General features: G+C 41.8%; 1 protein-coding gene across 4 annotated transcripts in view; it reads left to right on the top strand.

Annotated features, from left to right (window-relative positions):
* The first annotated feature begins 410 nt into the window (after positions 1 to 410).
* TGFBR3 (transforming growth factor beta receptor 3) overlaps positions 411 to 25532 on the top strand; it is a 195515-nt gene continuing 170393 nt past the window's right edge. For 3 of the 4 annotated variants that reach the window (XM_055340012.1, XM_055340010.1, XM_055340009.1), the window contains exons 1-2: positions 411 to 727; positions 23090 to 23257. In XM_055340012.1, the coding sequence (XP_055195987.1) occupies positions 23170 to 23257 (88 nt within the window). In that variant the 5' untranslated portion in view covers positions 411 to 727; positions 23090 to 23169. The remainder of the gene's footprint in view (positions 728 to 23089; positions 23258 to 25532) is intronic. The other variant, XM_055340011.1, reaches the window with a different exon arrangement.

The following is a 25532-nucleotide window of genomic DNA, read 5'->3' as shown; positions in this document are numbered from 1 at the left end:
TGACCCAATAAACCCCCAACGCCTCCAGGGACCCGGAAAGTTTGAAGGACGGAGTTCGAGGGAGCGCATCCCCGCGGCTGGCGCCCCCCGGCGCCCCCCGGCGCCCCCAGCGCCCGGTGCCCCCCCAACCCCCGCCCCCCCCGACCTCGGGCGCGCTGCTCCTCTCCTTCTCCCCCTCCCTCCCAGCCCGGAGGGAAGGGCCGGCTCCCGCGGCGCTCGGGACTCATCCATCAGCCGGGGAGGAAGAGGGGGAGGAGGAGGAGGAGGAGGAGGAGGCGGGCGGCGGGCGGAGGCGGTCCCCGGCCGCGCGGCGCCCTCGGCGGGGCGGCGTTGGAGGGCGCCCTTCCCCCCGCGCGCTGATTGCTGTGGCGGCCTGCCCGTCCCCGCCCGCGTGTGTGCGAGCGAGCGCCAGCGCCCGGGCCGGCCGATGGGGGTACTCGAGGCTCTCGGGGACGCCGGGCGGCGCTTTCCTCTCCGCGGCGAGTGAGGCTCGGAGGTCTGCGGCCCCGCGCCCGGCAGTGTCCGCGGGCGGCCCCCGGAGCTGCCCCCTGCAGGAGGCGAAGGGCCCGGCGGGTCCGGATGGCGTAGCTGTGCCGCGGCGCTGCAGCTGCCGGAGCTCGCCGCCGCCGCCGCCGCCGCACGCTGGGCGGGGAGACCGGGCTCCGCGGGGCTCCGCCGGCCTCCGACTTGCGGCGGGGGGATCCGCGCCCGACGCGCCGCCTCCGAGGTACGTGCGGGCCCGGCCCCGCGGCGCCGCCTCCGCGCCTCGGCCCGCGGGCTCCGTGGGCTCCGTGGGCTCCGCGGGCTGCACCGCCGTGCGCGCTGCGCGGGGCTCGGCGCCTGCTCGCGGCCCGGGTCGCTGCGGCCGCCGGACCCCGCGCTTGGGGGCGGCGTTGGTCCACGCGCGTCTCCGCTCCGAGGAGCGGCCGCCCTGGGTCGGTGCGCGGCGCCCGTGGCGATGCGCTGTCCGGGGGCGACGGCCCCTCTCCACTCCTCCTCTCCCTCCGCGGTCCCTCCCGACCCCCCGGGGCGCGCGGGCCACTTGCATGCGGGCGCGGGACGGCGTCGGGCGCAGGCTTGCTGAGGGCTGGCGCTCCTCGGCGCTTGCAGAGGCTGCGCCCTGGACCCGCGCGCCCCCGGGAGCCGCGCAGCCCGCAGCCCGCGCGCGGGGGTGTCGTGGGGAGGCGCGGAGCGCTGCAGCCCGCAGCTCCGCCTGTGGCCGGTTACCCGCTGCGCGGTTCGTTGGGAACGCTTCTCTTAGCATGTCCATTTGGTGAGAACAAACTGGAAGTCTTGGGCTGTTGCTAGAAGAATCTGCTTGCAGACTTCTTATGAGGGCGTTTGCCCACTTTTCCAGAATCACGTAGTGTAGGGAGCCGGCGTTGTCAAGCGTGAATGACCTTGGCATAGTGGCACTTAATGGGTTCAGTTGAGAGAAGAGTTGGCAGAAGAAGATCGTTCGAGTCCCTTAGCTGTGAAATGCGAGTAATAATGGGTCTCATAAAGTCACTGTGAGAATGGAATGACTTAACATATGTTCAAGTACTAGGAGGGTGTCGCACGGGTGTTAGAGCTGTTGGTCCTGAGCGCACAGGTGATGCGGAAAGAGCAAAGAGGGTGAAGGATGGTAGGAGTGACAGCCGGAGATGACGGGGAACCAGGCGTCTCCTGAACATCTGCCTTAGAAGGAAAGTTAAGGGAGCCGTTTGGGTGGAAAGAAGTCCCTAGAAGTAACAAAGCACAGGTCAAGACCTTTTAATTATCCTGAAATGGTACTTTACGGCTGCTAACAGTCATTTCTCTGTGAGATTTGCTATTTCTCTCGAATAGGAATAGCTAACGTTTACTGAGCCCAAACTGTGTGTCACTGTTTCCTATGCCTTTCAGACCACTGAAACCTCACACGGACTCTGTGGTTAAAACACTATCAGCCCCATTTCACAGATGAGGCGGTAGAGGTTAGTTACTTGCTCAAGCTAACACATAACTTTCTGTTCTGATTCCAGAGCTAGTTTAGTCACTGAGGAGCATCAAGTGCAGTCAGTTTTCTGTGCAGTGAGCCCAGGTGTCTTCTCCCGTTCATCTTCCCATTTTGGTTGGGCATATATCCCTTAAAACAGGAATCAGGTATCTGTAATGAATTTAGGTAATGTCCTTACTGGGGTGCCGCATTACAGCTCCGAAGCTAGATCCAAGTAATTATAAACAGAACCCTGATGGGTATTACCATGAATCTTTAGTCTTAATTTCTTTTATTCTCTTCACATTGTCAGAGTTACTTGGCTTCCTTAGGAAACAGCTTGGGGTTGGCACAGGAGGCAGGGAAATAATTCTTACCCCCTTAAGGGCTATTAAAATGAAATTGATTTCATGCCATTGTGTCAGTTAAAGGATGTTGCTCTGTTTCTTGGTGTTCTCTGCTTTTGGCTTTAATTCTGCATTGTTTAGTGTTTCAAGGCTTCAGCATATTTTCAGCCCTTCAGTTTGTCTTTGTCATTTGTCAACTTTAATTTTTCCTGTTTTGATGGAATCTGACCATTACATGGCAGCTTTGCTTAACAACTGTTGATCCAGCTCATGTTTTAAATATAAAAATCACCAACTTACTTTTGAACCCCAGCACTTCAAAGGCAACCCCTGGGGAATTTATTGTTATTTTGAATATTAGCCAATAGGGGGAGTCTAACACACTATTGATGTCTATCAGGCACTTTTAAACCAGTTTTTAGGGTGTTAAGCATGCATTTCAGAAATGGAAAATATTACGGCTTTATCTAGCAAAATCACCAAGTTGCTTTCTGAGTTTATGGTGGAAAACTAGGTTTAGTTTCAACTGATTACTATAAGAATGACTTTGAGGATCAGGCCTGTATGTTGGATATATGTGAAGAACTTTCTGGTAACTGGACAGGTATCAAATACACATGCATGTAGTTTTTTCCATTTGTTTCCCGTAAGAAGTGTATGTAAGATAATTTTGTACACTTGAATAATATTTCCAGTTATCCAAGAGAACTGGGAGTCCAAAGAGATCCATTGTTCATCCTTTTGTAATGATCCTCATTTGTCTTTGGTAGACAAAATTGGATGTAGTGAATTTGTTCACAGGGAGGTTGGTACACTTACAATCCTATCATTATCATTCTTCATTAACATCTTCCAAATGCAAGACAATGAGAGGTTGTTATCCCGAGTAAGAGCAATTCTAGGCATTCTTTAGAGGCTTATATTTTAGTAAACAGTAATAGTTCAGAAGTATCATATTTGTTTAGAAGTGTGATGTGTCTATAGACACTCATTCTTGTCAATATAATATAAACATTAAGAATTAACATGCTTGGAAAAACAGTGATTCTGAGTTTTAAAAAAGGTTTTCAGTCTTTGCTTGCAGTTTTTATAAGCTAGTTTCCTTGTTTCTTGTGTATCAGGTAGTTTTGACTTTATTTCATTTAACAACCTAGGGTCATATGGATCCTTTATAAAAATAACTTTCAAATTTAGTCCCTTCTTTCTCAATCTCAGCATTGCAAAAGCTACTTCAGGGGAGCATTTTACTTAGGTTTTAATTTAGTCTTCCATGCTCTAATGTAGTTTATACTCAGTGGGCAAACATTTTTCAGCCCCCTACTCCTAATAGGATTCTGATTCCTGGTCTTGGAGTTCAGCAAATGAGCTGTCCTCTTTCAAACCTCTGATAGCAGGGGGCCAAGATGCCTTAAGGCTTCCTACGGCTTTGTCTTGGAAAGTCTTTATAGATTGACAAAATTGATTTGCTTAAAAGAAGGTATTGTCCTATTCTTTTTAAGCCTCAAAGGAATTATTAATCTTTGCCTTTTGAATGCAAACTTAGTCGCTTCTTGTAAAAGTCAGGTGACTTTCTAAAAGGCAGAATCTGAGCCTAAGGGACCGGGGACCTCAGATATCCTTTTGAGCTTGGTACTAAGAAGGTGATCACTGTTGACTTCTTTAGTGCCTAAGGGATCATCAATTTCCTGGGATGATAAATCTGGGAAGATCTGACTTTTAGTTTAACAACAGAATTTAGAGGATGACTGGTAAGTACTAATATTGCTGTAACATTTTTTTCTGGATTAATATGCTGTCATCTTTTTGAATTGCCCCTATTCTTGATAATCCATCTTGAAAATGTGTGTGTGTGTGTGTGTTTAAGATTTTTATTTATTCATGAGAGACAGAGAGAGAGAGAGAGGCAGAGACACAGGCAGAGGGAAAAGCAGGCTCCATGCAGGGATCCCAATGTGGGACTCGATCCTGGGACTCCAGGATCACGCTCTGGGCGGAAGGCTGGCGCTCAACTGCTGAGCCACCCAGGCGTCCCAAAATATTTTTTTGTTGTTGTTGCTATTGGACAAAAACTAATTATAATTGTCAGGTTCATTAGTTAATGAGGACAGTTTTCTTTTATCTTTTTTTGCTCTTCACAGCTATTTGAGACATGATTTTATCACTTTTATTTTGTACCTTGGAGCATTTTTCCTTGTTTTTAACCTTTGAAATCTTGAAACTTAAAAAAAATATTAACTGCCTTTTGAGATTTGCATAACTCAAGTAAGTAAATGTGTTTAAGGATCTTTAACTTATAAGTAATCTTGTATCACCTCTAGGAATATAGACAGTTTGGAATGTAGAAGAGCAAATATAGGTTATATGAAAAGCTATCCTTCCACAAATTACAGCCTTCAACAATTTCTGTGAGAGCTTGTGTGGCTTTGAAAGAAAATTACTGCACTAAGATCCCTGGATGGCAGTAATTTCTCTGGTTCCACATCTTTAGAGTTAACACTTGGAATGATAACATTGTCTCTTTGTAGCATTTCATAAAACACAAGCTATTGCTAATTTGTTTGGTTTCCAGTCAAGCTGAAATAAATCCACACAGCTTGGAAGGACTTTATAAAAAATGATCTAGGTCCATTTCCTGGGATCTGTCCCTTTCTAGATTTCTTGTTTTATATCTTTTGAAATAGAACATTTGTTTGGTGAGTGACATTGAGCTTTATTTTCTCTGTTTGCAAAGTCCTTGCTTAAGATTTAGTACAGATTTCTGAGCATTTTTTCCCTTCTTTCAGAGAGTAATGATTTTTATCTCTCAACCAAGAAGTGTGCAATGTTTAGTGTTTGAAACAACATTTGTAAACATTCTGCATGAGGCCGCTCTGATTTGAACGTCATGCATTTTTTATTCTTTAGTTTTCTAGGCCAACCATCAAGACGCAATAAAAGGATAAAAAAATAATTGGGTCTATTAGTAAAAAAACTTAAGAAGATAACTAAGGGCATACTTACAGTGCATGGTACCTTTTTAAATTGGGATCATTACTGAAGGTCTGAAATAAGAGTCTTAGCCATCTTGATATGTCCTGCTTAAGGTGATAGAGGAAAAAGAAGATTAACACCTACATTTGTGCCGAAAGCTTTTTCAAGTCTGGTAAGAGGACTCTGAATTAGAGTAGAGTGTGGCAAAGTTCATTTTTAGGATTTATTTTTTTATTTTATTTTTTTAAGATTTTATTTATCTGTCAGAGAGAGAGAGAGAGCGCGCGAGAGCGAGAGAGCCCACAAGCAGGGGCAGCGGCAGGCAGAGGGAGAAGTAGGCTCCCTGCTGAGCATGGAGCCTAATGTGGGGCTGGATCCCAAGACCCTGTTTGGGTCTTGACCTGAGCTGAAGGCAGACGCTTAAACGATTGAGCCACCAGGCGTCCCAATTTCTAGGATTTAATGTTAAGTTGTTGCCACAGTAATATTTTAGAATTAAATCTAAAATGTTATCCCTGGGGATCCCTGGGTGGCGCAGCGGTTTAGCGCCTGCCTTTGGCCCAGGGCGCGATCCTGGAGACCCAGGATCGAATCCCACGTCGGGCTCCGGGTGCATGGAGCCTGCTTCTTCCTCTGCCTGTGTCTCTGCCTCTCTCTCTCTCTCTCTCTCTCTCTCTCTCTCTCTCTGTGACTATCATAAAAAAAATGTTATCTCTGTCCTTACTTTATGAAAAAGGATGGTAATCCAGAAGCATATACTCTCCCCATCTCTTGGACCCTGAATTCTGGGAGGGGGGGGGCATCCGAGTTGGGTGCTGTTTGCAGAGGAAGAAGCACCTGCTTGTTTGTCCTTGTAAGTACATAATTCATTTCCCTGTACATGCTGAAGTTCAGGATTTTGTGTGAAATTGCAGGTGGAACATATGTTACAACAAATTTAAGTTGACTAGTCCTTGAAAAAATGATCTTTAGAAAACAGTCTTTACAGATACTGCTAGTCCTTGGGCTTTCCTGTTAATCGGGTTGCCCTGGGAGAAGGTCTGCAGTTTTACAGGTGTGATGACTAATCACCATTGATGGGTAAGAACACCAAATTGACTAGGTGGACCGTCCAGTGGAACTTTGGATTTCTTTTTTTAATTCTTATTTACCATTTTATTAATGGAATCTTGATGAATACTTAATTTTAAATTAGTGTGTGAAAAGACTCCCTTTGGGGAGTATGATTCTGTTAGCATTTTTAGTGATTTATGTGTTTTGACAGTATGCCATTGGTCATTGGATGCAAAAATACACTGCTGCCTATTTGCAAATTTCATTTCATAATTAACTGATGATTGCTGGAGCAGAATGTGCTTTTTTTTTTCATAATTGGGAGGTTATTTTAAGTGAAATACTTAGATTCCAATCTCAAAGCTCTGTGTTCATGTGATACCCTAAGTACTGTTGTGTGACACTGCCTGTGTTGTTATGAGCTATCTCTCTTCTATTTTTCCTTTAAAATAAAACATACCCAAACACAAAACTCTCTTCTGAGTGTCCATAAAAAAATAAATGTCTCATTTTGTTATATTAGACTTTGTGCAGTTGGCTGGCAAATTAACTTCAACTTTGAGGGAAAGCACCAGTGACTCATTACATACATTTTGCATTAATTATATTGTAAGGTCTTCCCTATCTGTGTGGGAGAAGTTTCTGATCTTCTAAATGGGCATGTTTACTATTGCTGGTCTGTCTCTTTTTGTCAAAGCCTTTCTGAGCAGACAGACATCCCTTAGTATTCTTATTCTTCTGTCTTTATAGATATTGTTACTTGTCGTGTATGCATAATATACCATCTGAATCATGAAAAAATTATTCAGGGTAACAACGGACTTTGTGAAGACACACCTTTTTCTTTTGTTTCCATCTTATTCATCCATTACAATCATTGCACAACCATTGGATGCATCATGTTTTTGGAGCCAGGGGAAGGATGACCTACTTGATACATTTTGTGTGTGAGTGTGTGTGTGTGTGTGTGTGTGTGTTTATGCCTTTTTTAGTTTGTGGCATCTTCGTTTTATTATTACAGTGGTTGCTTTCTACGATATTCAAAATTTTATTTCATTCAGTGTGTGGGCTAATAAAGTTTCCTGTAGAACCAGTCCTACTAAATTCTTCAAAAAAGTTCTAGAAAGTATCCCATTTAGATACCTTGCTGGGTGTAGGGCTTTTGGTAATGTTCCAATGGGAGATAACTGAACACAAAGCAGGATTCTGTTTTGCTTAACCATGGAGAAAAAGGAAGGTAGCATCTAATTCATTAGGACAAAATTCACTCTTGTGTAATAATGAGGAATTTAACTGTTTTCTTTGGAATTAAGGTATATTTCAAGTAGGTATATAGGTAAAAGATTTGCAAAAGAAACTGCTAAGGCTGAGGTTCTGTAGTTGGCAATTCCTGTAACCCCTAAGATCCTGTTCTCTGAAGCCAGGAAAAAGCAGTATGTTTCCAATTATATATCACAAAAATAGGGAAATTAAGCCAAGAAAAATGATTATTTGGGGGTTGGGTTGCTTTTTTGTGGAGGGTAAAGGAGAAAGTACTCTAGTTGCACATTTAAAAAAAAATCTGTTAGTCTTTCAAATTTTTGGCTTTCAAATTTTTCTCAATTTTTACCTTTCTCACAATTTCTATATTGGAAATTAAGAATAAATTTGGGATTAAAAAAATTCCTTCTTCAGCTTCTTTTTGCTTCTCAGAGAGCAAATAGAAGAGTTGTCAGGCAGTGTCTGCTGACACTGGCTTGGTGTTTTTGGTAGAGCCTTTTCCAGTCTGAGTGGTGTCAGGTTATGGACTCCCAACATCATACCAGGTAGTCAGTTCTGTGGTTTTTTGGTTATACTTTGACTCTACTTGATTGGGCATGCGGTCCCTGCTGCTGAGCATTTCTCTCTTGGTGAAGAGAGACTAGGGATGCTGGTGTGAGAAGCCTAACTGGAAGTTGAATGGTGTGTGGGTGCATATGGTGTCCTCAGCACTTGTCAGAAGCACCTAGCCTTTCTGAATGCCTGTGGCTAGTTTCAGGATTAGTGGTCCTGTGAGACCCAGGTGTTAACTAAGAAATCTCCTTTCTGCTGCCAGAAGATCACCCCCAGCAGATCTTAGTTCCTGTTTCTCACACCTTACACCTCCACAGAGTATTGAATAAAACTTTCCTAATGGTACAGAACCTCTGGTAATGATGTTGTCTGTTGGGGGCCAGTGGTGTTTGGCTATTGGCTCATTTCTTCTCACCTCCGTGAAACTCCTCAGCCAGCTGCAGGCAGGCTCCCACACCCGCCATACCAAGACGTCCAAGGTGCTAGAAAAGGTGCAAGGTGCAAAATTCATGCTTGCTTCCTGTCAGCATCACTGCTGCCCTCTCTCTCTGGGGCCTTTGCCCTTTACTGCTTAACTCTTGTCTTTTCCGTGAGTTTTATCATCTTGGTTTCCCTGGAGTTAACTGCTTCTGATTTTCCCCTTACCTTCCCCATCTCTCTTCGGCTTTCTTTTCCAGTGCCTGATCCTTAGGTGTTGGCATTCTCCAAGGTTCTATATTTTCCCTTTCCCTTCTCTTCTCAGTTTACATTTAGTCGCTTATGTTTCCATGCCTCGGTGGCCACGTCTCTGCCAGTAACTTCCAGTTTTATATTTCATACCCAGATTCCCAGCAGCTACCTGTTTGCTCTGTAGGTCTTTCTGTTAAAACCAAGTCCCAGACCCAACCTACTCTTTCTCTGTGGTCCCCAGTCTTCATCCTTCATTTCCTCTGTCAGTAAATTGCACCAGTTACCAAGCCAGGAGCCTCAGACACACTAAACTACTTCTGCTTCTTCCCTAAGCTAACACCAGTCCCACGGAGCTTACCTTTAGCCCATCTCAGCTGACCTTTTCTTCATTTCCAAATCAGCATCTCACTTGCCCTACTGCATGGCTTCTCCAGTTGGCTTTTCCTGGCCTCAGCATCTCCCATCTCCAATTATTCATTCATTTTGGTTGGTACCTTCTAAAACACAGATCTATTTTCATTTCTTACATTTTAAAAGTCACTGCTGTTCCATTGTCCTTGGCAAGAGATGTCCAGTTGTTAACAAAGTAGCTTCAGCCTACTTTTTCTAGCCATTTCTCTTTGCACTTCTCCCTGAACCTCACTATCTTCATACCAGAGTCCTTATGGTTTCTAGAACCATACCACATGCTCTCAGGCTCCATTGCTTTTGTACTTGTCTCTCCTTTCCCTTCTCTGGTGATCTCTTGCTTACTCATCCAGGGTATCTATCTCTCTTGTCAGGTCTGTGGTGAGGCTACACATGGGTCTTCCCGGTAGTGGGTTGGTTGCTTCTTCCCTTTGGCTTACTGGACTTCTGCTACCTCCTGAGAACTCTTTTTTTTCTCTGCCAGATTGTAGACTTTGCTGGAGCAGGATGGAGTCTCATCATCTTTGTATCCTGAAAGTGTGTCAGGGGCTTGGCTTATAATCTGTATTGTCAAAATGAATTCTTCAACTCTATTCTACTTCAGTTAAAGATCTGGGGAGAGGTGAAGTTTACAGTAGATAGAAACTGTAACTATATAGAAAATGCAAAGGAAATAAACTCAGAATCATAGAGCTTAGGGTTATAGTGGGAGTTAGAAATAATCTTCTTTAAGTCCCCCTAAAGATGAGAACAGCCAGGTATGGGGAGGCTAGGTGGCCTGCCCATGATCATATAGCTGGAGAGTAGTTACTTCTTTATTTCTCTGCAATATACTCTACCCAAAAGCCAGAATGGCTTTGAAAACAACTGAATTAGGACCTGTCATTCCTCTGCTTAAAACACTAATGTTTCTATCTTTCTCAGAGTAAAAGCCAGAATCCTTACAATGATCTGTAAAGCCACACACAACTAACTGTGACTCCCTTGGCAATTATCTCTTCGATCTCACTCCTGTGCTCTCTGATTCACTCACCGGGCTCCAGCTGCCTGGCCTACTTGCTGTTCCCAGAGCATGCCAGACATGCTGTCTCAGGGCCTTTGCATATGATGTTTTTGTTGCTTGGAATGTTTTTCTCTTAGATGTCTACAAAGCTCACTTCCTGTAGGTCCTTACCCCAAATGAAACAAACCAAACCAAAGACCCCAAGTATTTCCTTTCCCTCTTGTCTGCTTTGTTTTCTTAGCATGTATCTATATCTCATATACAATTATATATTTTGTTTACAGTTTGTCTCCTTTGACTAGAAGGTAAGTTCACCAGGGCAGGGATTTTTATGTTTTGTTCCCTATTGAATCCCTGTACCTGGAGCATTGCTGGCATGGAGCAGGCACTTGATAAATATTTTTTAGATGAATAAATGAATGAGAAGATTTTGTGGATTTCTTTTTTTTAAGTTTAATTTTATCTATTTATTTATTAGAGACATACAGAGAGAGGTAGAGACACAGGCAGAAGGAGAAGCAGGCTCCTTGCAGGGAGCCTGATGTGGGACTAGATCTTGCGACCAGGATCACACCCTGAGCTGAAGGCAGACACAACCGCTGAGCCACCCAGGCATCCCTATTTTGTGGATTTCTTATAGCTCCAGTTAAATGTAGGCTTATGGTATTACAAAGGGAAAACAATCAGATCTGTCTGGAAGGAGGAGAATCTGATGTTTAAAAAGCCTCATTTGAGACCTGTCATACTAGAACACTGACCTCTTTTTAATTGATTGAAAACGGCAACCATGGTCTCCAGCCTTACAAGTGGTTTGGGAAGACTCCCAGTTTACCTCTCACAGGCTTGGGCTTGCGGTGGTTTCTCTCTGCCTGTGATTTGCCCTTTAACCCATTGGGCTGCACAAATGAAAAGTAAACATAGCATTAAAGAGAAGAGCCGGGGGAGAGGGTATAGGGCAGAGGAGCAGAATTTCCCCGCGGCCCTGACATCTTCCCTTGGCTCTGGGCCCATCCACTGGGCCACTCACCGTACCTTCCTGAGTTGCTTCAGGGCTGTGCTCTAAGGAATAGTCTGGAGACTGCCAGGCCAGATGACTTGAATTTTGCTTTGATGTTCGAATTTCTTTGAAAAGAAACGTTCAGTTTAGGCCAAAAGGACAATGGAGAAAGGGTTTTTTTAAAATTAAATTTGTCTTAATTTTGAAGAGAAGCTTTAACCCTTCTCAAGACAAGAATGTAGTTGAAATTAGCACGTGCTTCTATCAGTGATGCTAGTGAGGAGTCGGGCCTGGTGAGATCTGTTTTATGAAGCCAGTAACTTAAATTCAAGGGACAATAAATTATAGTTCTGAAGAAGCATCTGATTCTTGGGGATAGGGATGATGTTGAATAAAAAGCATAATTTGCATTAGTGTAACGGTCAACTCCTGCTCTTCTTTGTGATAACATCAGTGTGGTTCCTACGAGTCCTCCTCATCAGGACAGGAAGCCTACCGAAGGAAGTCGAAGGCTTAGAAGGAAGTTATTGGCCATGTACAAAGCTAAGAGCAGATTTAACCCTTGGATTCCACACTATCAAACTGAAAACAAATGGTCTTGAACGGAGATGTTATCAATGACCTAGTTAAAAATCATAGCCACCATTTCCTGAAACCTGAGAACATACTAGGTAGTAAGTGCTTTACGTGTTATTAACTAACTTATTTCTAATAACAATCCCATTAGGGAAATAGAATCATTATTTTTACTTTATAGCAGAGACTTGGAGGTATTTAGTAAGCTGCGCACAGCTACGCTGCTAGGAAGAGGCAGAGCAGGGATTTGAACCTCGGTAGGCAGGGGAGCAGGGTAGGGGGTCGGAGGTCCCCATGCTTTCCGCTGTCCTGTTGCCATGTGTAGTCTGCTCCGAGACTACACCAAGCATGTACTTTCTGCAGGGCCTTTACGCTTGCTGTCTCCACTGTCTGGGATGCTTTTCCTTCACAGGTTGGTCTTTTGCCCACTCCTGTGCTCAAATGCCACTTCATCTGAGAGGCCCTCGAAAAGCTTTCTGGTAACCAGTTCCACTTTGTGTGTGTGTGTGTGGGGGGGGGGGGTCCTTCCCTCACACCACCAATTCTGACACTAGGTTAGTCCCATGAGACTGCCCTCTACTTGATGGGTCACAAGCCCAGGTTGCAGAATGGAGGTTCCCACAACCCTCTCTTTGGGTTTGATTAATTTGCTAGAAAAGCTCACAGAACTCAGAAAAAACATTTTACTTACTAGATTGCTGGTTTCTTATAAAAGAATATGACTCAGGAACAGCCAGCTGTTAAGAGATGCAAGATGTAAGAGGGCAAGGTGTGGAAAAAGGGCATGGAGCTTCCATGTCACTGGGCAAGCCACTCTCCCAGTCTCTACATATTTACCAACATGGCAGCTAGCTCTCCAAACCCCATCCTTTTTTTTTTTTTTTTTTTTTTTACAGAGGCTCTGTTACATAGGCAGGATTGATTAAATCTTTAGCCATTGGCAATTGAGTCAACCTCTAGCTCCTCTCTGAAAAGGACTTGAAAGGTCCAACCCTCTAATGACCTGGTTGGTCCTCCTGGTAAGCAGTCCGATCCTGAGGTGGGATCCAGAGGTTACCTTGATAACACAACAAAAGACATCTTTTATTCCTGTCATCACATAGGGAATTCTGAGGATTTTAGGAACTTTGGCCCAGAAATAGGGACGAAGACCAAATATATATTTCTTGTTATAAATCACAATATCACACTTCCATGACCACCCTATCTAAAATAACATCCTTCCTCTCAGCACTCTTTCTCCTTAAGTTGCTTTATTTTTCTTTCATAGGACTTCCATCACTTGACACATTATGAGTTTGTTGTCTGTCTCCCCCACAAGAAGGTAAACTCCATGAAAACAGTGTCATGCTTAGTTTACTGCTGTGTCCCCAGCTTCCTGAACAAGGACCTGGCACGTGGTAGGTGCCAATAAATGTTTATTGGGTGAATGAATGAAGAAAAATAAACCTTCTAGTTGAGGGACGCCTGGGTGGCTCAGCAGTTGAGTGCTTGCCTTCGGCCCAGGGTGTAATCCTGGAGACTCGGGATCGAGTCCCACATTGGTCTCCCTGCATGGAGCCTGCTTCTCCCTCTGCCTGTGTCTCTGCCTGTTTGTGTGTCTCTCATGAATAAATAAATAAAATCTTTAAAAACGACAGCACAATGCTAATTGATCCTTGCCTCCCTGGTTTCAAAACACAACAACTTATCTCGGGTCTGATTGAATCAGACCTGCCCACTACCTAGAAGGTGACCATCTGTGCCAGGCCTGATTGGCATCTGTGGAGGAGGAGCTCCTGTTTGTAGTGGTAAGAAAATCAGACAGACCTGGGTTCAAAACCTGGTGCCAGAACTTATTGGGGTTGTTGAGTATCTTGAAGCCTCACTTTTCTCTTTACAGAGTCAAGGATATCTGTCTTCTTGGGTTGTTGAGATGATGAAATAAGAGATTTGAAAAACGCCTTGGGTGCTCAGTAGGTGGTAGCTGAGATATTTTGTGGGGTTGGAAGAGGAAAGCAGGGTGTTAGCCTGTAAAGGAAGGGGAATGTGGAATAAAAACACCAACAACCACAGAATAATTACAAAGCAGTATGTGGACAAGTCTTGGCCGTGCTACTAACTAGCTGGGTAACGATGGGCCAGTCACTGAGCCTTTCTAATTCCTGGTTTGCTAATCTGTAAAATTAGAGGGCTGGAGTGGATGTTCTCTATTTCTGACATTCTGGGTCAGCTCTGAGTAGAAGATAACATGGAACAAATTATACACAAAACGTTAAGGAGAACTGTGTTCACAGTGGGTAGGATTAATCAGAATGGTTTTTAGAATGAGGTGAGGGGAATGAGTAGAGTTCATGGAGTTAGAGGAATATAATAGAAATGGCAGATTTTTTTTAAAGGTTATTTATTTGAGAGAGAGAGCGAGAGCATGCACATGATGGGACACAAGGAGGGAGGAGCAGACTCCCCGCTGAGCAGGGAGCCCCCATGTGGGGCTTGATCCCAGGACCTTGGGGTCAGGACCTGAGCTAAAGGCAGATGCTTAACTGACTGAGCCACCCAGGTGCCCCCAAAATGGCAGTTTTGATAGAATGGGCAGATCTGACAAAATTCAGGTTTTGTGTGTACCTACATTGCTCAGAAAATAATGATTCAAATATTTTTTGTTTGTGGGGCACCTGGGTGGTTCAGTTAAGTGTCTGCTTTCGGCTAGGTCATGATCCCAGATGGCGGCATCAAGTCCCACGTGGTGTGTGTGTGTGTGTGTGTGTGTGTGTGTGTATGTGTGGTGGGGTGGGGGGTTCCTGCTCAGCAGGGACTTTGCGTCTTTCTCTCCCTCTGCCTGCTGCTCCCCCTGCTTGTGCTCGTTCTCTCTCTGTCAAAGAAATAAATCTTAAAAAAGTTTTTGGTTTATATAAGTTATGTATTTTTTTAAAAGATTTTATTTATTTATTCATGAGAGACTCAGAGAGAGAGAGAGAGAGAGAGGCAGAGACACAGGCAGAAGGAGAAGCAGGATCCCTGCAGGGAGCCCGACATGGGACTGGATCCCGGGTCTCCAGGACCATGCCCTAGGCCGAAGGTGGCGCTAAACCGCTGAGCCCCCCGGGGTGCCCTATAAGTTATATATTAAAAATAGCTACAGTAGTATTAGTTTTTTTTTTTTTTTGCACTTAAGTTGTCAAATTGAATGTTTTTCTGAGAATACTTTCTAGTTTCCTTAAGTCATTCATACTAGCCGTGACCTATTTCAGATTTCCACAAGTGTATTAGTTGTTAGTCCATATAATGTCAGTTATAAGTAAGGTATAGAATAAAAGATTTTCTTGTTTAAACTCTTCATGTTACAGATGAAGAAATTAAAGCCCAGAATGGAATGACTTGTCTAAGCTTATAAAACATGTTGATGCCAGAACTCCTGTATCTTTTTTTTTTTTTTCAGAACTCCTTTATCTTTGAAGATCCCCGAGATACAGGTTCTTTCTCATGTATAGCTCTTATTTGTTGGTTTATCATTTATTATTGAGAAATGTTTGGATAATTCACCATCCTTTCATTCTTCCAACTGTAATGTACACGATCATGTTTTATACTTGTTACCCATTATGGGTACTACCCTCATTGGTAGCTGATTACATGCCAAATAGGTAGACCACTACTGCTACCAGGTAGACTGAGATCCTTCTTTCTAGAGTGAACAGATGTAGGAATGCCATACCTGGAAGGAAATAATCACATAAACATGCAGAGGATGAGGTCAGTCTTAAGTAGACAGCATCTAGCAATCCTGGGAAGGTTTTTTTTTTTTTTCCAAAGATATTATTTATTTATTCATGAGAGACAGAGAGAGAGAGAGGCAGAGACACAGGCAGAGGGAGAAGCAGGCTCCATGCAGGGATCCCCATGTGGGACTCGATCCTGGGTCTCCAGGATCACGCCCTGGACTGCAGGTGGCGCTAAACTGCTGAGCACCCCCGCACCCCAACCCCCGGGCTGCCCAGGTTTTGGTTTTTATACTTGATTATACTTGACAGCAGTGGGTGACCATTGAAGGGTTTCAATTCTTAATGTTTCACATGCCTCGGCTGCTGAGCCCTTTCTTTACCAAATAATATGTTAAATAGTTGAAATGTTATCTATTGAGGGATTACCCTCATTTAAGAGACCCATAATGTTATATTGGAAGTCAGTGAGAGAAAAAATAAGTGCTTAATTGCCATTAGCAGAATAGTCTGTTGCTGAAGTGTTTATTCTGAATTCATGTATTTGCAGAATCCTTTTGGATATAAATAATCCTGTGACTAAAATATTTTAGTAAATTACTGTGTATTGTACAAAATAGCCTAATGGAGGTCTAATAGATGTAGCTTTCCCAAAGTTTTTTTTAATGGCTTAGCACTTGCTAGGGCCTAAAGCATGATGATTGGTGTCCTGAGGATATTCAGATGTGCTGACTTTTGCTGGAATAATTGCAGCTTCGTGATTTAATGAGCGCTTTTGGTGATAGCTGATTCCTCACTCCAGGCAGCTTGGTTGGTGGTGGTGCCAGGCTGAGTTCCTCAGCCTCCGTAAGGCCCTGAAGCTAATTTGGGAATCGAAAGGTAGAACTGAGGAGGGCCAGGCAGCCAGATCCCTGTAACTTATACCAGGGTTGCTGAGACAGTAGCTTTACGACCTTTTCAGAACAGCTTTGCAATATTATGACTATTTTTAGGGTTAGTTTCATCTTAAAAATGAAGAAACAGGGGGTGGGGGGCACCTGGATAGCTCGGTCAGTTAAGGGAAGGTTAAGCATCTTGCTCTTCATTTTGGCTCAGGTCATGATCCAGCCCCAGGGCAGGTAGGGCTCCCTGCTCAGCCCGGAACTTGCTCCTCCCTCAACTCCTCTTCCTGCTCTGGAGTGCATTCTCTCTCTCAAATAAAGAAATAAAAAAAATTTTTTTAAAGATTTTATTTATTTTTTCATGAGACACACACAGAGAGAGAGGCAGGAATAGTCAGAGGCTCCCTATGGGAACCTGATACAGGACTCCATCCTGGGACCCTGGGGTCATGACCTGAGCCAAAGGCAGACACTCAACCACTGAGCCACCCAGGTGCCCCAAGGAATAAAATCTTTAAAAAAAAAAAAAAAAGTCTGGGAATCCATTCTGATCTAAACCTGTTTTCTTGTCTGATCTGCTATAAGAGGTTTTTGTTTGTTTGTTTGTTTTAAATAATATTTATACCCAATGTGGGGCTCAAACTTCAAACTCTGGGATCAAGAGTTGGCTTTACCAACTGAGCCAGGCAGGCACCCCTTTGCTATAAGAATCTCAGTGTATCTTCCATGCTGTCTGGACTCCTTCAGTCTGTTCTCCATAGGGTACTCAAGAAAATCTTTATTAATTTTTTATTGATTTTTAAAAATTTTTTTCCAGTTATATTAAAATGTAATTAACACAAAGGATTGTGTAAACTTAAGGTGGAAAACATAATGTTACATATGTATGTATAGCAAAATGATCACCACAATAAGTTTATTTAACATCTATCACCACACTTATAGACTTTTTTTTTTCTTGTGATGGGAACTTTTAAGATTTAGTCTTAGCAACTTTCAGATATATAATACAATATTGTTAACATATTGTCATATGTTACATTATATCCCCAGGACTTAATTTATCTTGTAGCTGATATTTATACATTTTGACCACCTTCCCCCTCTCCCCCCACTCCCCCGTAGCCCTGGCAACCACCAATCTATTCTTTCTTTTTTAGATTTTACTTACAAGTGAGCTCATAAACTACTTGTCTTTCTCTGCTTGATTTATTTCACTTTGCATAATGCCCATGAGGTCTATCCATGTTGTTGGAAATGCAGGATTTCCTTTTTTTTTTTTTTTTTGAGGCCAAATAGTATTCCACTGTGTATATTGTATATATATAACTGTGTTTTCTTTATCCATTCCTCTGTTGATAGATACTTAGGTTGTTTCCAGGTTTTGACTGGAACATAGGAGTGCGGATATTTCTTCAGCATGATTTCTTTTCTTTTGGATGTATACCCAGAAGTGGAGTTGCTAGGTCATATAGTAATTCTATTTTTAACTTTTTGAGAAATCTCCATATCCATAGTACCTGTACCAGGAAAAAAAAATTTTTTTTTGGAGTAGCTTCTATACCCAACATGGGGCTTGAACTCATGATCCTAAGCTCAAGAGACATGCTCTAACCTACTGAGCCAGCCAGGAGCCCCTGTGCTAGGGAAATCTTAACCTAATAGATCCCACCACTTACCTGCTTAACTCTTTCTTGAACCTTATTTGTCTCCTTTCCCTTTTGGCTTTGCAGCCTTGCTCCCTCCAGTGTCAGGGACCTGTTACAGTTCTTCCACCTGTAATGTCATCCCTCACCCTTTTAAGCTTCTACTTATCCTTCAGGTTATGGGTACTTTTCCTTTAGAGCTCTTATCATAGTGTCTAATTACAAATTTGTGAGTATTGGTCTGTTTATCCCATCAAACTTTGAGTTCATGATGACAAAGAACATGTATCTTTGCTTGGCCATTATATCCCCATTGCCTGGCATGGAGTAAGCAATAACTAAAGACTTACTGAAGGAAGAAATGAAGCTTAGGAAATTAAATATCTTGCCTAATGTAACAAATGATGTTACTTCTAGACTATAAGCTTCATGAGGGCAGGATTTTTGGCACCTTTTTTCATCCTCAGCATCTTCAACAGTGCCTGGTTTATAGTAGTAAATATTTGTTGAATATTGTATTTGAATGTGAGTCCAAAGATTTCTTTTTAAAAAATTTTTAATTTTAATTTTTTTAAAGATTTATTAATTTTAGAGAGAGTGAGGTGAGGGGAAGGGAGAGAAGTTTAAGCAGACTCCACACTGAACGTGGAGCCCAATGTGTGGCTCAGTGTCATGACCCTGAGATCACGACCTAAGCTAAAAACCAAGAGTTGGATGCTTGACTGTACCACCTACGTGTCTTGATTCCAAAGATTTCTTATCCAAATCTAAGACTTTTCCCCTTTTGCCAAATCTGTCTGAAAATGGGGATTTGGAATTACCAGTTTCTCTTTATGGTAGAGAAATCTGAGAGTTACTGTTGTGATTCAGTAAGGTGGCTTTGCTTTTTCTGTATACAGGTCTTAAAGGGCATCCAAATGTCATTAGACAAACAACAGTATCTGTTCTACATCCTGTATACCCCCTTTTTACGGGCTGCCAAGCTAGATATTGATGTCATCCATCCTGCCTGTTTTCTAAATCCCCTGAATAACATGTTGAATAACCATCAGAACAATTCCTCTACCAGCTTTTATTTAACTGTTTGCAGACTTAACAATATATTTCTCTCTCCAAAATTCACTTACATGTCAGACCAGAAACATTTTAATGATCTGTTAAAAAATAATTTCATGTTTAAGGTACTAGAAACTCAGGTGTTATTTACTATCTGAGTTTAGGGGATGGCAGTTTTTTTTTTACTGCATTCAATATATCTCCATCTTGAAGATCTTCAAATTTGTTGAATATTTTCCTAATTGGGGGCTGAAGAGTCTTAGTGTTCAGATATGACATCACACAGTTTGTGCTTCATCTTACCCTTTGCATTTTCAGAGAACTTGGAGTCATACAGCATTACCAAGCATTCTTTGTTATAGTTGCCACCTATAGTCCCGAAGTCAAGTCACAGTTTGTGATTAGTAGTGATTTGTGCAGAGGGTATATGTTCACATGGAAGTTCCATTGTCTGATGGCAGCCCTATCAGACTTCTCCTTCTCTTGGGAAATCTGTTCTGAAAATTGAGAATTGAGAGGGAGATAATGGTTCCTTGTTTGTAGTGACAAATCTGGATCTGGGAGGGAGACCTTGTCATGGGAAGACCTGATTTCTAGTCTTGACACTGCCATATTACTTTGAGCAAGTGCTGGGCTTGGAGTTTGGGTTCCTTTTCATCAGTGGAATCATGTTAATCTCTTCCAGCTTTTAAAGCTGTAATTTATCTGTAGCATGCCAATTCCTTTAATTGAGAAATTGATCCACTCCAAGTTACATTCTGATTTTAAATAATTTTGTGTATAGCTGGCTGGGTTAGACTTATAAGGGGAAGTTAGTAATTTCTCTTGCTGGCTTTTATCCTATTGCCAGACATCATTTTACCATTTATCTCTGAGACAGAGAAAGAGATACCGTTTAAAAAAAAAAAAAAATCCCAACCAACCCAGGGAATACTGTTCCCAACTAGTTCCTTTTGAACATTGGTTTAACCCATGATGGTTTTCATTTGGGGAGGGAATTTTATTTTATTTTATTTTAGTTAATCCTGCTCTTTACCTGTGCATGCTATCTGATCACTAGAGGATATGGGGCAACACACTCTGTTTAATGGCCTCAGAAATAGACCTGGAGGAACTCTGACATGAGAAGAATTAGTGTGACATTTGTGTGCACGCATGCATTTTAAGTCCATTAGGCTCCCAGATTCTTTTCTGTTCATTTGTAGGTACCAAAGTACTGATACCCTTTGAACTGGGCAAAATGACTTACATGATGGACTCCAAATTGTTATTTCAAGATCACAGAGTACCTTATTTATATTTCTAAAGGAAGCATTTAGTTTATAAAGTCCAAAGATACTCAGGGAGTTTAGAAACCCCTGAGTGGGAGTCCCTGCTGTTTGCAAATTGAGTATGATATATAACCTTAGAGAAAAAAGAAGAGTTTGTATTTATTTCCTCAGTTTTACTTCAGATTAACAAAGCTGGGAGCCTCGATCATCCAACATTCTTCTAGTTGTATATTAAGGTGCAAGTCTTGGCCAAAATTGGAGTTCCACAGAATGGGAACGACATGCTTCCCTTTTTATTCTCCTCTGCCTTAGGATCCTGTCACCACATTGAGAAGATTAGACAAAAACTCTTTGCAGTTTATTTTCTTTTTGCACAAGTTACATTATGGAGGGACTTTTAAGCTAAAAGAAGAAAAACTCCCTCTTTGTTAGAAGCAGCACAGTGTGTAGTTTCAACTTGTCTTTGACTTCCTCGGAGATGTTTTAAGATCCGGTGTAAACTTGCTGTGGTTTGCCTTTGGGCATCAAACTGTTTAGCTTGGCTCTGTTATATCTGTAATTGCTGCATTTTAATAATTGCCCAATATTCTTGTCAGCAATTTGCAGTCTATATTTTTAATAGAACCTTTTGCCTTTCTTTCCACAGGTTCATTCAGACCTGGTTTAAGCCCCTGGATTAATGCTCACAGTCCCACAGACCCTCTGCAGCTGCGGGCAGGGGGTGACACAAGCTCATTAAATATTCCCACAAGCCGCGTGCTGGTTATAGTTAATGTGCTCTATAAAAATCCTCTGGGAAGCCATCTTCTTCTGAGATCTCCTTACAGGGTTTTGCTTTATGAAATTTGCTCTTAGCATTTGCTGAAATAGCATATTCCTTTGGAGAGAGTTTTCCTTATCAATCCATTCAGGAAATTTAATTTTTTGAAGGGAAAAAATAGGGTCAAATTCTCTTTGCTGTCACTGACTTTTTTTTTTTAAGACTTTATTTGAGAGAGAGAAAGCTTGAGTAGGGGAAGAGATAGAGGGGGAGGGAGAGAGAATCAACCAGACTCTGTGCTGAGTGTGAGTCCCCAATAAGGGGCTCTATCTCACAACCCTGAGATCATCCCCTAAGCTGAAACCAAGAATGGAACGTTTAACCAACTGAGCCAGCCAGGCACCCTGTGAAGGCATTTAAAAGCCATTTTAAATGTCTTTTCCTTAACATTTGATGCAGTAAATTAAGACCACTTAATTAGAAACTCATTTTGCCATTGTTTTTTATATTTTTGTATTGCGACTATGAGTACCCAAACTGGCTTTGTCTCTGAAGGTAGCAAGCCGGTTCTGTAGGTGGTGTTTCCTGGGTGAGGGTAACAAGACTGCAGTTCCTAGCTATTTTTTTTTTAATTTTCTTTTTTTCTTTTTTTTTTTATTTATTATTTATGATAGAGAGAGAGAGAGAGAGAGAGAGAGAGAGAGATAGGCAGAGACACAGGGAGAGGGAGAAGCAGGCTCCATGCACCGGGAGCCCTATGTGGGATTCGATCCCGGGTCTCCAGGATCACGCCCTGGGTCAAAGGCAGGCGCCAAACCGCTGCACCACCCAGGGATCCCAGTTCCTAGCTATTTAAGATAGTTCCTGGAAACTTCATGATCTTGCCTGGCTCAGCGCCTAGATGGGATGGGGTCTTTGTGCTTTTAGCCAGTTGTTGGATAACTTCTTTTCCCGATAAGAAGGAATCATGCACTTACACAGTGCCTGGAACATAGTGGGTGCTCAATAAATGTTTGTCAAATTGAACATCTTCTGTGGGTTGTACCAGGGTCAGGAATATAGGGCTGGAAAATATATGTGGTGTGTCTAGCTGAGGTAATCTTTAGGGCCATAGGAGAGATATTCACGTTTAAGCAAATCAACATAAAACTTGTCATTCAAGCCTCTGGATAAGCATATGGTTAGAAGTACCTCTGGATTCTCTGGTCCAGTTACCAGAGTCTTTTTTTTTTTTTTTTAAATTTTTATTTATTTATGATAGTCACACACACACACACACACACACACACACAGAGGCAGAGACACAGGCAGAGGGAGAAGCAGGCTCCATGCACCGGGAGCCCGACGTGGGATTCGATCCCACGTCTCCAGGATCACGCCCTGGGCCAAAGGCAGGCGCCAAACCGCTGCGCCACCCAGGGATCCCAGTTACCAGAGTCTTAACTGAGGTTGAGAGGGAAGACTTTTCTCCTGTTAAAATGCTGGCAAACAGTTGAAATGAGATCTTTCCCTTTTGATTGTTCTTTATTTTTCAGATTGATTCTAAGTGTATTTTAACTTTATCCTTGTGATGACTCCATCATTATAACATTAGATTGAGTTTGATTAGAGTTGTTTGTGTTTCTTTGTTGACACTTGGAAGTTCATGTAGCAAGTGTCATAGATTACTTTAGTGCCACAACATAACTGGTAATGTTCTATTATAGGTGAACCTTGATTTTCTTCTGTATTCATGAACATTTTATATAAAGCCAAAGATTTAAAGTATCAAAAATAAGGATTTATTTACAAAAGTATTTGCTTTAAAAATCTTTATTAGGTAACTAGCATCCCCAGTTCAGTTTACTCGAGTGTTGTCTAGGCATCTTTTCAGATAAATTTATCTTAGACTTTTTAGAGATTCTTCATTTCTCTTTACTGTGTGTTTTTGAAAAGTTTCTGCATTAAATTTTCTTTTTGAAATATGTTTATTTTTACAGGCAACTTGAAAATTGGAAAGGATTTTTAAGGCTGCTTCTGATTTGCAAAGACTATCTACATCTGAAGCTGAAGTGACTGAATGGGGCACACTTTTGGAGAAATCAAAATGACTTCTCATTATGTAATTGCTGTGTTTGCCCTGATGAGTTCCTGTGTAGCCACTACAGGTGAGTTGCAGAATATAGATGGCATGTTCCTTGTATTCTTTCGGATATATTTTCTTCAGTCTCTTTAGTTCAGAAAAATTTAGATGTTTTGCAAAATATGTTTATGCAAAATGTGAGTATTTCTGTTCTTCAGAAATAAAATATTTGACTACAGATTACATAGTATGTTTGTCTATGTTCTATTTTACTAGGCTGGTGCTAGATATTCTAATATCAGTGACATTACTAAATAATACTGACTAAACCTCAGTATTGAGATGGGTAGAGAACAAATATGCTGATGTGTAATCCCACTTAATTTTGTTCCATGCATAGATTACATTTATTTTCTCTCCCTAAATAAGAATTTCAAGAAAGCCTTTTTGTTCTTTATCAGAAAATAAATAGGTCTTCTACTTAGAGGTGACACTCTTGGCATAGGATGCTTAGGAAGTATTCATTTTACCTATTTAGATATTTTAAGGTGTAACTTTAAAAAAAATACAGAACTGTGCTTTCTGGAGGCAATCAGAGTATGAGATTGGAGATAAGAAGCAAAAGACTGGGTTGGAACATTGTTGCTTAAGTAAGAATATCTCATCCCCTACATCAACATCTTGATGTTCCCAGTCAGGGTTGCTTAACAAATTTGGAAGCTTAATTTGCTCTATTTTGTGGTAATTTGCTTTGTGTCTATTACATAATAAGCCACATGAAAGAATTTGTTGGATCAGTTCTGTAAACTGGCTGGTGTCAACAAGAAACATATTGACCTGAAAAATGATTAGCCTCTTGGTTTTGGCTATTGAATTCACGTACAGATGAGATGCTAGTGATGATAATGATTGCCATTTATTGAGTGTGTCACCACAGCCAAGCATGGGGCTAAATAATTACAGAATATAACAATGAATAAGGATATTCTTATTTTGTGAGCTCACTTAATCCCAACTCTGAGGTAGGTAGATTATTTTTCCCATTTTACAGATGATGAGATGAGAGGTTAGATGATGTGCACAGAGTCATGTGGCTGGGAAGTGGAGGAGCCAAGTTTTACATTTGCACTCTTAATGTCTGTGCTGTACTGAAGAAGCCACTAAGAAGCAGTTAAGTCTCTGAGTCATTAGTAGGCACAGGCTGAGTGAAAGCCAGTTTGCGGAGCGTGGTTTATGGGATTGGACAGCAAAATGTCCCCCTTGTTGCAAATATCTTGAGAGAAAGTTGGTAATTGTTTTGTTTTGTTTTTTAAATGCCAGTGTGAATTTGAACTGTCCATTCTCTGTCAGCAGTTTCAATTTGTCTCATGATTGAAGAGTTATTTGTCTTTTAGCCTCTGCATTAAATCTGATCTTAATTAAAATCTCATTGAAAAGTTGCAGCAAAAAAAGATGAGGGGAGGGGAAGAGAGAGAGAGAGAGAGAAATGGCTTGATGGAAAATGTGCTGTTTTGATGACGAGGTATTATCATACCTCATAGGTTTGAGGCAGAATTTTCTGCTTTCATTGATGCCTGAGATAGACTAAAAAACATAACTGAAGAAGGTACTTTATGGGAAAGTGGTGAGTTTGATGGCTCTGTATACCCTTGATGTATTAGATAGTGAATCAGTTTTGGTTAAGACCTTCCTTCCTCTCTCAAGCCGTTAGTAAAATATTTTTTTTTGAGTTGTATACATACTCAAAATTTTGCTGAGAATTAAAGTAAAATTGAGGGTAGAGTTACCAGTTTTGTAGCAGCCTGAGACAACTGACTAATGGTAGAGGTAGAGATGCTTTTTTTTTTTAATGCTAAATTTTTATTGTAATACAATTTACACAGAGAAATGTGTACATGAAAGTGTGTAGCTCAGTATATTTTCACGAACTGAACACACATATGTGAACAGTATTAGAGATGCCATTTTTATTATTATTATTATTATTATTATTATTATTATTATTATTTTTATGTAGGAGCTTGAACTCATGATCCTGAGATCAAGATCTGAGCTGAGATCCATAGTCAGACTCTTAACCAGCTGAGCCACCCAGGTGCCCCAGAAATGCCTTTTTGAACAATCTATTGGCTAAATAAGGGAGAAATGTTTTGTATATGCTGAATCCGGTGGCTTTTTGTGTAGGCTTAGCATACTCACAAAATGCTTTTTAGGGCATTCTGATAAGTTGAACTTCAGGAAAATAATAGTAATAATAATGAATATTTATAGAGTAATGAATTAATGTGTGCCAGGCCCTGTTGAAAGTGCTTTATGTATATTACCTCATTCACCCTTATTACTGTCCTAAGAAGTGTAGG

The sequence above is a fragment of the Nyctereutes procyonoides genome, unplaced genomic scaffold (assembly GCF_905146905.1).
Source record: "Nyctereutes procyonoides isolate TBG_1078 unplaced genomic scaffold, NYPRO_anot_genome, whole genome shotgun sequence".
Taxonomy (NCBI): Eukaryota; Metazoa; Chordata; class Mammalia; order Carnivora; family Canidae; genus Nyctereutes; species Nyctereutes procyonoides.
This window is presented reverse-complemented; position numbering and strand designations above follow the sequence as displayed.